At 42.3% G+C, this 12,723-nt stretch overlaps 1 protein-coding gene across 1 annotated transcript in view; it reads left to right on the top strand.

Annotated features, from left to right (window-relative positions):
- Positions 1 to 12,723, top strand: part of TMEFF1 (transmembrane protein with EGF like and two follistatin like domains 1) — a 125,828-nt gene that overhangs the window by 104,857 nt on the left and 8,248 nt on the right. The window contains exons 6-7 of the mRNA XM_065830896.2: positions 8,636 to 8,784; positions 9,644 to 9,709. Of these exons, the coding sequence (XP_065686968.1) occupies positions 8,636 to 8,784; positions 9,644 to 9,709 (215 nt within the window). The remainder of the gene's footprint in view (positions 1 to 8,635; positions 8,785 to 9,643; positions 9,710 to 12,723) is intronic.

Raw genomic sequence — 12,723 nt, 5'->3', positions numbered from 1 at the left:
TTTACACAATGACTGTTTTCACAATGACCAAACCAGAAATTAATTGTAAGTATTAACACTGACAAATACCAGAATGGACATTTTGAAGTCCCAGTCTCTGCCTTGTCTATCTAATTTGTCTTCCAGGATAGGATTTGGTCTGTTTGAATTACAGCATGATGCTTTATACTTACCTCTTTTGACCACTTTTTCATTCAATCATCATAGCCAAACTTTTTTGGGGGGGTATGATAGTGTACACAGGTATTCATAAAGAAGGGCATCTTAATCCTGTGTAAATGCAATTCACAGCTTTCTGGCCCAGCAGGAAAAAAAAAAAAAATCCTATAGTTTCTGTGTGTGAAACAAAACACAGACACAAACAATAGAAGAAATCAACCTAAACAAAAAATTTATAATTGTGTCATGGGATCACTGAATTATGCAAAATTGGGCTATAGGAAATCCTGATATGAAAGGAGTAGTGTAACGGTCTTTTCATTATACCAACTATCAAGAGACTGAATAGATCCTAGATGGATAATAATCCAGGCATGTTGTTTTACTGTATATTTTCAACAATCTTTGCAGCAGTGTGTGCCAAGTCTTGGAAGGTTTCTGTTATTCGAGGTTGGAGGGAAGGTTAGGTTGCTCTAGTGAGAGCATCAGCGCATCACATATGTTGCTAGGTGCTCACTACAGGTAAGGATTAAATTTCTACCGTAGTCAGAGAAAAACATGCCACGAAATTAAAAAATTGAGTGAAAGGGTGGCTGGAAAGTAGCTGAAGCTTATGGTATTTAAAGGGTTCTGTATTACTGGGCAGAAGTGAAGACGGAGAGGTTGTTCAAACAGGGCACAGAGAAGCTTGTAGAATTGAAATCTACTTTTCTTGCCCTTATGTCCCCAGTGCTATAAAGGGATTTTTTAAAAAGCACCAGAAAAAAACTAATGAAGATTCAGCTTGAGTTGAGTAGGTAGAGAAATCAGTTTGAAATCCAGATTTTCTAAGTTCGGGTTTCATCTGGGAAGAATTGCACACAAGGGAAGAAACATCAAATGGAAAGTAATCCTTCATTTGACATGGTTATCTTCCTAACTGCAATTGCAACACCCTTGCTATTTCAATTCACCTAAATTTATTCCACCAAGCACACCCTTATCCATCTGTGTGCATTTCGCACACTTTGTTTTATTCTAGTGTTTCCTTTTCCCATTTGTAAGAAGACGTGCCAATAAATAGGTGAGTACCCACGGAAGCTTACTGTTGCTGTCAGCTGCTGGGAAGGGGCGGCGAGCGGCACTCGGTGTGAGGCCGGGCCAGAAGAATACATTTGTGAGCAAATCCCAGATGGGCACAAATGCGGCAGCCTGATAGAAACACCAGCCTCTCTCTGTAGTGAAACCCAACCAACAAATCTGCAATTCCTTTCCCTTTTTTATTTTCTTTTCTGTGAATCTACTGTGGCTTTTAAGCATGCAGAGTTTCCAACAGACCACGTATACCTTGAAGCCTGACAACAAAAAGTAGCCTTGAAATGTGTTCTGATCTCTGGGGATCTAATTAATTTACCGATAGCGGCAAGTGCTCTTACACCCTGAGCTTGTTTCAAATGTGTCAAATCATTTTACTAAACACGTTTTCTTTGTTACACCTAGTGGCCCCTAATAAATGAGTTGTACGTTTTAATTTCTTATTTATGAAAACCACCTAAAATTTTTATTTGGTTTAATTATAGCACTTTGTATTTTCCCGAAATTCAAATGCTTTTCTGTTTAACTAATGGTGTTAATGACACACGTGCAACTTCTAAGCAAGCTAGTGCCTTTTTTCTTAGGTTGTCAGCTCTCTGATGACAGGTGACAAAATTAAGGGTTTTTTTCTGTATACACTAGTACATCTGGAGAACACTTGGATACATCCTGTTAACTTCCCAGGGCTAAGCAAGAGAAAAGACCTGTTGAGGGCACTGAGCCTCTCTAGCAAGACATCAACTTAGAGAATTAACCACCTGTTTCAATCCTTCTGGTTAAAACCAATAGCAAGGTTATTGTGAAAAAAAACTCTTGTAGTGGTTTGACTCCTTTTATCCCCATGCGACTTATACAAAAAGCTGTTACAGCAAATACTTGAAGCTCTCGTTCGGTTCTTTATGGTATGAAGCATCAAGCATGTTCAAGCCATCCTTAGTACATGATTCTGTTAAGAAAGTTTTCCCTAAGTGACTCTTTTCTTCTGAAGGTTGTGCTGAGCAGCGACACATCAGGCTGAAGGCACCAGTTGGTAGTTTTCCTTTATGTTCATGGAACACCAAGAAGGATCATGTTTGTCAAACACACACACAAAAAAAGACCACAGCAGAGCTGTGGTGGGGCTCAAGCTGTGGAGTCCTCACTCAGTTTCAAGCGACCGTGGCAAAACACCCAGTATCAGTAGCAGGGCTCAGATTTTGCTGTAGTTTTGACTTGTGTTAGGATGTGATGATTAATCTACCCGACATGGCATGGTTTTGGCAAGACCGAGGGAACACTGGCACTTCGAAAAAGCAACTCGGCCAACAGAGAAACCTTTTATTGTAAGGGTTTGGGTTTGGTTTTGTTGGTTTGGTTTGGGGGTTTTGTTTGTTTGTTTGTTTGGGGGTTTTGTTTGTTTTTTATGCAGACTTTGCTATGCTTATTCTCACTTTTAGCAGCTCAAGATCAGCTTCACACAACAATTTATGCTTGCTCCACTGCTGGACTTCAGGCAATTGTTCCCAAAGTTACTCCAAATAGCAGGAGTAAATAATTGATAGCTAGGAGAAAGATACTATGATGTTTAAAAGTACTCTGGCATTTTTGTTTTGCAAGCTTTCAAAGGAATTATTTTTCTCTTTGTGAAAATCTACATGATTCCACGTTTTCCTTCCCAAGATACCTTCTGATTCCCTTGTAGGGTCATTCCCAAGGAATAAACGTATCTGTCAGAGCGGCGTTTACCAGAGAGACTGGGCTCAAGCTTCTGCACTGCCACCGAGGAGAGTTCTCACACGTGAGCCCAGCAGTCAGGCTGGCTGCTCACCTCAGCTGTAGTTGCCCCATGTTCACCTTCCTGGTCTGCTCGCAGCATGGAAGCAACTCAGACCTGGGTTTGAACCTCATGTTTTCCACACTAAAAGCTTAAATATGGGGTTTTGTTCTGCAGTTATTTATGACTGACATCATCACATGCTATCATCTCCTTGGATTGTGTCAGCCATCCAAACTCAGACCAGCCTTTCACATCTGTGAAAACATACTGAGAGGTCAAAATGGCCAGAGGTTCTAAATAGTTAATTCAGCACATAAGAAATTAAGTTTCTACATCTGAGGCATTTCCTATTATTACAAATAATGTTGTGTACTAGGTTCTATTCTGTTATTTTTTTTAACCTTTTTATTGCAAAACAGACATTTTGCTACACTGTAATTTCAGTGTGCACCTACCTGCTCACACCAGAAAGCACATGCTTACAGCACATCTCATTTTTATTTCCACTGGTAATGAGGGATGAAAATGCGCCTTGTTTCTGTTCTTTTCTATAAGGAATAGCGCAAAAATGTTACCTAAATATCAGTGTTAAAATACTTAAGGCTAGAATCAAATCTGTGTTGTTGTCTCAACAAAACAGATAGTGTTTTAATACATATTTAAAGGAAGTAGTAGTAAGGTGGAAAATTCTGTTCAAAACAACTTTTTTATATGGTTTAAAATCCTAACCTAACCCTTGCTGATACAAACTTTCCAATGCTTCCTGTTTTATAAAATTGTCTTCTGTTGCATCATATTATTATATTGTATCTCTAATTGTTTAGCGTAATATTTTTATACTGCGTATGTGAATTTAGAAATGCAATCAAAGCCTTTGCATCCCTTTGCCCCTGAAACTAAGTTTTCAGGCGAGCGCCCATGGCAGGCTGGTGGCTGGAGGAGTCCAGCCTCATGGCAGGGCTGCCCTTCATCTGTTCCTCAGCCCAAGTCGTTCTGGAAAGTGTCTGTAGCTGCTTGGCCAAGCTTGGGGAGCTGCACATGGCACTGCTCTCATGGACCACTGTACATGGACACAGCACTGGTGGGAGCTAAGGCGGAAGTGAGAATAAGTGCTTAAAAGACGGGATATTAAGAATTTTACAGTTAGGATCTACTCTCCTCCTGGGTGCCCCTCTTGCGCTCCTCCCACATATCCCCACTCACCCTTCGCCATCTCAATTTTTTCCTGCCCTCCCTTGCTGAGCAGCTCTCTGTGTTGTCCTTTGCTCTCTTCATGCTCTCTTCTCAGCATGAGTGATTTGTCAGGGAACAGATTATGATATGCAACTTCAGTTCTGTGTCCAGCTTCAGTTTTTAGCTGTGAAGGAAAACAAAGCCCACAGGCTGTGTTCCCTCACACAGGTTCTCCTGGCTGCAAAAGCCCGTGATAAGATTTCTGCGCTTTGAGGATCCACTTTTAACTCATCAATACTGTCTGCTGCATCTTCTCCCATACTTCTTGTGCTGCTTGTATGGTCCCTGGGGTGGTTCAGCCTCCAGGGCTGTACTTGGTAGTCTTGGGCTTTGACTTCTGTCTGGCTTTAGCACTCAAACTGGATGGTGAGGGGCATTGCTACCCCTCAGGAGGTTGAATTTTCTGTTATGTCCTCAGTATCAAGCTGTTGTCTGCCCTCCGTAACTCTCTGACTTCAGAGTGCAACATATTTTCTGTATTTCATAGCAGGTTCATTTGGGGATCTTCCATTACTTTCCTGAGCTGCTTTTTTGTTTCAGTCTGTGGTGGTGGTCTTGTCGTCTTGCAGGGACTCAGCTGCCAGTTTCTGTGTGTTTGATGTGCAGCATCAGAGCAGCAACTTGCTCTCCTGCGGTTTTACCTTCCTCCACAAACACTGCGCAGTTAAAAACAACTTGTGTTTCAAATTTTCTATCAGTGGCAGCAGTCCCTATATTGCACTGTTCCTGTCTCACAATTTCGCGCTTCCTGCTAAACCTGGCTGTATTTTGGGTGTAGTGCCAACCAGCTACGAGCAAGGACAACTTCACTGCCCCCACGCAGATTCTCTGACAGATACAGGTCTCTAACATGAGCGTCTGGCTCCATCTCTGCCACACTACTGCATCCATGAAGGCCTTGCTCCCTTCAGAGCACCACAGCCCAGCCATGTCCTCACCTAACTCATTCCCTTTCAGCCCTCTGAAAGGCTTCAGGCTTTTATGTTTGACTAACAAAGCAAAATAGTTTCAGGTTTTTTAAGTTTGTCAGTCCATTTCAACTGTTCATTATTCCACAGTACGCTGCTTTTACATGCCAGACAGCTCTGTAGAAGCATCTGCACCAGTAACTGAATGGCCAGGTGAAGGCCAGATGTACCATTTGGCATCATGGTCGTAGGCAAAGAAGTAGTTAACAACACAGGCAGATAATCAGGTGCATGGGGGGCGGTAAACATCTGAAATTTAACTTTTGAACTCCTGAGCTGCAACCAGGATGGACTGGTGGTAAATTTTGGGTGATGTGTCCTGTCCTCAATCGTTCAGTTAATAAAGAGCCGTGAGACAGAGCAGCTGAGAGGCTGGTCATGCCATGAGCTTGTGCAGATAGACGGCTTAGACTGGGAAACTGAGGTCCTGGGCTCTGGAGAGAAGAGGTGTCCTGAAAGGCAGTGCCCTTGGACAGAAGAAGGATACATGGGAGGAGGATGGTGTGGATCCTGGAAGAGGGGGCAGATCCTGCAGATCAGGGACACAAACACCAGGGGATGCCCCAGGAGCTCAGTTGGTTTTGATGGGCACTGTGGCCAGCAATGGCTGGTAACAGAGAGCCATGGTGGGGCAGAAACCACCATGAATGTCCGTCCCATCTCCCCATGGGGAAGGAGAGACAGGATCTACCCAGGGCTGTCCTGCCTGGGAAGCCTATCCATAAGCAGCAGGGCCAACAGGTGGGCAGCAGACATGTCCCCATCGCCTGGTCTGGCTGTCCAGCCGGAGAGGGCCTTCACTGGAGGCCTGATGTGCCTTCAGCCCCCACATCTGTGGGCGGCAAGCACATATGTCTGCCAGCTGCTTGGGGTCTGTTGTGCCAGTGGGGCACCACCAGGGATGTGGTGTGCTTGCAAACCTCCAGCAAATCCCAGTATCCAGACTGGCAGCAGGCTGGCATTCCGCTGGCTGCCACCCCAGCAGTGACCAGCTCTGTCCTGCTCCAATAACAAAAGGCAACTGCAAGCCTGGTGCAGCTGGTCAGTGTGGGCTTCAGCCGCTTCACCCTGCCCCACTGCTTATGGACATGTCACAAGCTCTCCTCTTGTGGGTTTCTGGTCATGTTGGTTTGGTTTGGGTTTGTTTTTTTTTTGGTGTGTGTGTGATTTTTGCTTGTTTGTTTTTAAATTTTCCTACTTTTAGATGTAAATTTGAAGTGACAAAAAGCATGTTTTGTACATTGAAGAGATAGAGTGTTTGTCAGAAAAACAGGGTCAGGAATGCACAACTACCCCCAAAACAAGCATTTAGCAATGCTAAGAAAGCAAGCATTTAACATTAGAGGTTAAATCTAAACACAGCAAAGCATGAAAACGTAGCCTGCAATGTCACCATGAGGAAGAAAAAGTTATTGTCAAAACTCACCTTAATATCACTAGGAATTACAAAACCCAACAGTAATTATGATGCTGTAGACCTTAGATGGTGACTACAGACAAATTTAGAACTGTTTAGATGTAGAAATATAGATGGAATTGGTCTGGATACACATATACAAATGTGCTCAACTGTGACAGGGGTGGGTGCATGCAGGCTGTGGTGGTTCCTGAGTGCTGAACACAGGTGTTTGTAAGCACGTAGCCAGTGTCATACAAATTAGGACTAAATCTCTGCTCATTTGTGTCAATAAATGTGCACAACTGCTGAGCCATGAACCTTTTATTTGCATACAGTAAATCCTAATAAACCCTTATTAGGCTTATTAGGCTTGAAATCATGTGGGAGCATGTAAACAAGATAATACTTCCTTTCCTAGGTCTAAGGTTAACAACCATTAGCATTTCTAGTAAGAAAAATTGTCGTATGTTCATCGTATTGATATTTAGAGGCTTCACGAGTACTTTGAGGTAGGTCCCTAAAATGTGTCGAGGCTCAACACTGGGGCAGGTTTTCACTGTTGGTGCACTTAAAAACCTGTTTGTACTAGAGATGTTCTTTTGTCTAGCAACAATCCAAAGTCCATAGGCATGAAATATTACTGGCAAAATTAGCAACTTCAGGCAACAAAACATGCTGACAGAAAAAGAGGGAGACAAAAAGGTACACTGGCCATCTTCAGCATTTCTACAGCCGATGGAATTAGGTTCTTCCATGAGATCTGTTACTGACTTGAGGCACATATATGTCAATTTAGTTATTTAATTATATCTGGAACAGCTGGAAAGAACATAGCTTACCACGTTGGTAGCTTCAGTGGTTTTTTCCCACCCCATGTCTTACAAGAGTGAATCAAGGTGGAGCTAGCAGCAACTCCTAGCAGGCAGGCCATGTGCCCTCTGTGTAGAGCTTTCTGGCAAGGAGAGGCCCCTGTGCCCACTGCCGCCTCTTCAGAAGATGCAGAGCGGCTCTTCCTGCACTCACAGCATCAAGAGAAGCTCGATTGAGAGCTGGACCTGGCCACCATCTCACCCCTCATTCTGCTGCCACACTCCTTATTTTTCCCAGTCCAGAGGTGGAATGGAGCTTGCAGAGCAAAGTGAAACACACACAGAAACTTTCACTCAATAATAGAGGTTCAGTTAAAAAGTAGAATATTGATTAAAATAAGCAACAGGGGTGGGGCCTGGAAAGCTGGAAAGTTTTCCTGTGCCATTCACACCTGTAAAATTTCAGGACTTTTTGTTGGGGCAAAATCAGGTAAGGCATAGTGTTATCTGAGTCTTTGGCTGTCCTGCATTTGTGTGGTTAGGAACCAGCTACATGCCAGGTCTTCATTCTTCTCACTTTCTTTTCACAATCCCTGATTGCAAATTATATGGAAAATGGTGTGTCTAAAACAAGCAAAGTGTCAATTGGCTGCGATACAAAATAATTCAGATTGCATAATCATGTTTAAAATACAACATAATAAACCCACTGTTAACTTTCAAAGGTACGAATGAATGTCTTGCTGAAATGGCACAGTTAACAAAGCATATTGATTCTGTACAGCCTCTGAAATAGAAAAACTCCTTTTACTGTTAACAGAAATGGGAGTCCCTTTCTTTTTGTTTGCCTTTCAGATCCTGCCACCTCAAAAAAAATAGAATATTCGCCTGGTTTTGTTCACACCTGAGAATAGACACCATGAACTGTTATATTAATATAGTAAATCTTCCTTGCAATGTGTTATCAATTTTCAGGTGTTAATCAATGAGATCGATGTCATAGTAAAACTACAAGAAACCTCAATACATTATTAAAAAGCACACTGAAGCACCTATTCATAATTTTGTACATTCTGCTTGAAAGCCTGAGACCTCAATGAATTCTTCAGCATCCTCATGCAAAATGCTCTTCTCTCCTGGTGTTAGTGCATGAGCTAATATTTACTCAGGACTCAACATGACTTAATTTTTGTTTGCTGGATGTCAATTTTGTATTGCTGTATGTTTCAATTAACAGGTGTGTATGTAATATAGACTGCAGTGGATACAGTTTTAATCCTGTATGTGCTTCTGATGGAAGTTCCTATAACAATCCATGCTTTGTTAGAGAAGCATCATGTCTGAGGCAAGAGCAGATCGACATCAGGCATCTTGGACACTGCTCAGGTAGGCATAATTTTGTTTTTCTGGTAGTGTAAATTCTGACATAAGTGGGCTTGATAGAGCTTTCCCTTTTCAATTTTTGATCAGAAGTCACCGATCCAGCTTTCAGTGAACTCCCTGCCTATATGTTAGTGTTTCTCATGCAGAGATTTGTTTACGCTACATACCTATGTGCCATGTTTACATTATCTTTCTTTGGCTGCTGTTACCTGGAAAGGCAGCAAAAGCTGTTAGGAGAATCTAAGCAATAGTCCAACGGGTCTTACATGAGGGGGTGGTAAGAAGCTGGAGAGCAAAAGGAATATTGGAAATGTTCCCTCTGGCTGCTGTAGGCTATACAATGTGCTTCCAAGGTGAGTCAAGTTGGGCAACGATTGCACAAATATTTATCCATTTCCTTTTCCAGTGTTGGAATGGTCCTCTGAATTTCTCTGTCTGCTGCCTTGTAGTTAATCATGTGCATGACTCTTCAGTTTAGGGTCTAGCACTTTGGACCTTCTCATGGGAATAACAGCTTTCCACACCATCACTTTGTCACTAGCATCTAGATTTGTAACTTGGACAGTTCCAAAACCAATCCAGACTTGTCACCAAAATAATGCCCATACCACAGAAAAGTTTTTAGTTCAAAACCTACATCTTGAGGTTTGCCATGTGTTGGTCTGAACGCTGGGGTTACTGTTACTGACCAGTTGTGCTACCAGCCTGGTTGTATGAGAGGAGCAATGTGGGAATGTGTCCAATTTTGCTGCAATTAAAACACTTCTTTTGAATATTATTCTGGCTTCCCAATGACATACATGTAGTGATCTGGAAATAAGGCCTTTCCTAATAGCTCTTCATGAATATGTTTATCATCTAGAAACAGATGACACAAACGCAGTTGGAAAGAAAGACGATGGCATGCAGTATCGGCCAGAGGTCAAAGGTACTGTGCTGACTTTGTGCTGTTTGGTTATGGTTTCACAAGATGAGAAAATAGAGCACGCAGGTCCCTTCTCCTCTGCCTTGCAGCTTTGATTTGTGTAACCAAGGCAGACCTGTGAACAGCTTCTTTCTTACAGCACTGAGGTTGCAAGGCTGGCAAGAAGATGTGTGTGATTTTTGAGTTTTGCCTGCCCTGTTCCTCTAGGATGCGCAGCTGCTCCCCACCCTGTGCAGGGGTCACAGGATTAGACTCCCCCCAGGTGCTGTGAAAATACCTTTACTACAAGATACCAAGCTGTGACATTCCTTATGCAATGACACAAGCCCCCCCTGACCCCATCTTTTCTGATAATTTCAGAAAAAAAAAAAAAAATGGATTCTGTATTTGTTAGATTATTTTAAAATGTTTTCAGTAAACTAAAATGCTGAATCACGTTGGTTAAGTTGAAAATGTTGTACCTGTATGAACCTTGCTTAACCTGTATGAACCTTAGTATAAATGAAATAAGGCAAAGTTTCACTTTCTGTTAAGTTTTATGTGTTAGTAGCTCGGGCATGTTAGGTGCATTCTCAGAACAAACATTCTGCATTTTATGGCTTTCTCTCACAGTGCTTCTACCCAGGACAAAATACCTCTGTCTTTCTCATGTTGTTGGCAAAGAGTAGATCTGCATAGGTGTTAACTTTTCCTCCTCTTCTCTCACAAATAATAGCACTGTTATTTTCTCTGTTACCTCTGGTCTTTAGTTTTTTCTGTCATTATACCTTTTCTGCGCTCCCGTGGCCTCCCAGACTAAAGCAATCCCACCATGGCTTTCAATATTCCTTGTGTTCTTCTTGAAAAGCCACTCAGTGCCAAAAAGCTCAATATATTTCTCTTTTGTCACAAATTCTCTTATTTTCACTCCATATAATATACCGGTTGGAATGATTTAATGCCAGTTTTCACTTACATTATGAAGGCATAAAAGGCACCAAATGGAATATACATCTTCTTATGTGATGTAATGAAACACCACTTTTGGTTCCTATTTAGAAGAAGCTGAAGCCTTTTATTCATTGCATATAAATTTCCCTTGAAATCTAGTTAGCGGGAAAAACATTGTATATAACTATTACTATTAATATGTATAGCTTGTGCGGTTTCAAGTTCAGCAAATGATGTGCATGGAAGGAGTATGCCTTGTGCAAAAAAATTGTTTTGAAATTTTTTTTATGCAGTAATCAGGTCTTTTTAGATAAGTTAGATTCAGTGAGAGCCTGAACTGAACTACTTTGAATGCCTTTTTCTTCCACAATCATAGAACAGTCCACACTTCCATCTGTTTGCTTTTGCTTTACATTCCCATGTGTTATTCTTGTTGCACCCTGTTCACTAAATGTGTAATACCTTCCAGTCTCTAGAACCACAGCTGTGACGGTCTCCTCCTGCAGTGCAAGTGGCTACTTAAAGTTACACCAGAAAGGTCCCTCTTCCCTGATTCAGCTGGCTTGCTGGTTTTAATGTACCAAGATGAGCTTCAGGGCATCAGCTTTTGTGCATGCCTCTTCCCTCTGGTGAATTTAGATCCAGTCACTCTCTCAAGGTTCCTGCACCAGTTAAATCTTTCACTTTGAAGCTACGAAATAGTCTAGCCGGCCTTTAAGATTAAAAATGCATTCCTATCAATAGGTGGGTAAATGTCTGGTTTACGCTCGGAATCGCCTCCTGCATTTATCAACATTTCTTTTCTTAAGACAAGTTTTGCTCTGACTTGGGTGGCCGCAGCTACCTGGCTGCCTTTTGGGAGGTGCATGTTTCACTGGGCTTGTATTAGTACATACATTAAAACCAGACATGGCCCAGCTCCCTGAACAGACTAATGTGACTGTATGTAGCCTTTGATTGGGATCAGATAGAACAGTAATTAATGCCTTGGAGAAGGCAACGGTTTTGGCAAAAGCCAGCCCCACTTTTCTCCTCTTAGACATGCCATGACAAAGGCTATTCCAACAGGGCAGTGGTGGATGTATTGTCAGTATTGGGCAATGTTCTTCCTTCTCACCAGGTTTTCTAAATCTTTGAAGCATAACCTGAACCATTAAGCTTCTTTATAGTTAAGACCTCTAATAGATTTTTCTTTTCCTGGAACGCATGTGAAAACATTCCAGAAAATGTTCAGTGAAAACCTAAAACAGCAGCATGCCCTTTTTTTTTTAATCTTGTATGCATACATTCTCTTTCTTCCTGGTGTTATTTCAAGTATCTGCAGTTGTATAAGAGATTTTTCTTCTTTTTGCTCTGCACCTGCAGTTCATTATAATCTTATATTTGTGATGCTATAGTCTATTGCCATGGAAATGAACATAATTCTACAGTTGCGCTCACATCTTTAGGTCCCTGCTCCTTAGAGAAGTTCGTTACAAAATACCAACTTTCGTGTTTAGGACTTTTTTACAGAACAATTTTGGGGAAAGAATGGTTGAAAACGTATGCAGCTTTAGATAGTTTTAGTAATGTGACAGAAGGTTTTGGTGCAGAAGTAACTGCCTTCCTGTGCTGGGCTGACCTGGCCAGCAACTAAGCACCTACCAGCTTCTCACTTAACCCAGGTGTACCCCCAGCAGGATGAGGGGGAGAATCAGAAGAGCAAACACTAGAAACACTCATTGGTCAAAACAGAGGCAGTTTAATAAGTAAAGGGGGGGGGGTTGCGGGGAAAGAGAGGGGGGAAAAATGAGAAGCAAAAGCCATCACTCACAATGTCCTACTAGCAGACCGAAGCCCGAGCAACTGCCACCTTGGAAAGGCTAAACACTCAGTTTTTATTGCTGAACATGGTGTCTGTATGGTAGGGAACATCCCCTTGGCCAGCTGGGGTCAGCTGTCCTGGCCATGTCTCCTGCCAGGCTCTTGCCCAGCGCTGGCCCACTTGCTGCGGGGGAAGCAGGGTGAGAAGCAGAGAAAGCCTTGACACTGTGCAAGCACCTTTCAGCAACAGCCAAAACATTGGTGTGCTGGCAGCACTGTTTTGG

Source organism: Patagioenas fasciata, chromosome 2 (genome assembly GCF_037038585.1).
Source record: "Patagioenas fasciata isolate bPatFas1 chromosome 2, bPatFas1.hap1, whole genome shotgun sequence".
Taxonomy (NCBI): domain Eukaryota; kingdom Metazoa; phylum Chordata; class Aves; order Columbiformes; family Columbidae; genus Patagioenas; species Patagioenas fasciata.
Note: the sequence above shows the minus strand (reverse complement) of the source record. Positions and strands in the feature narration are given on the sequence as shown.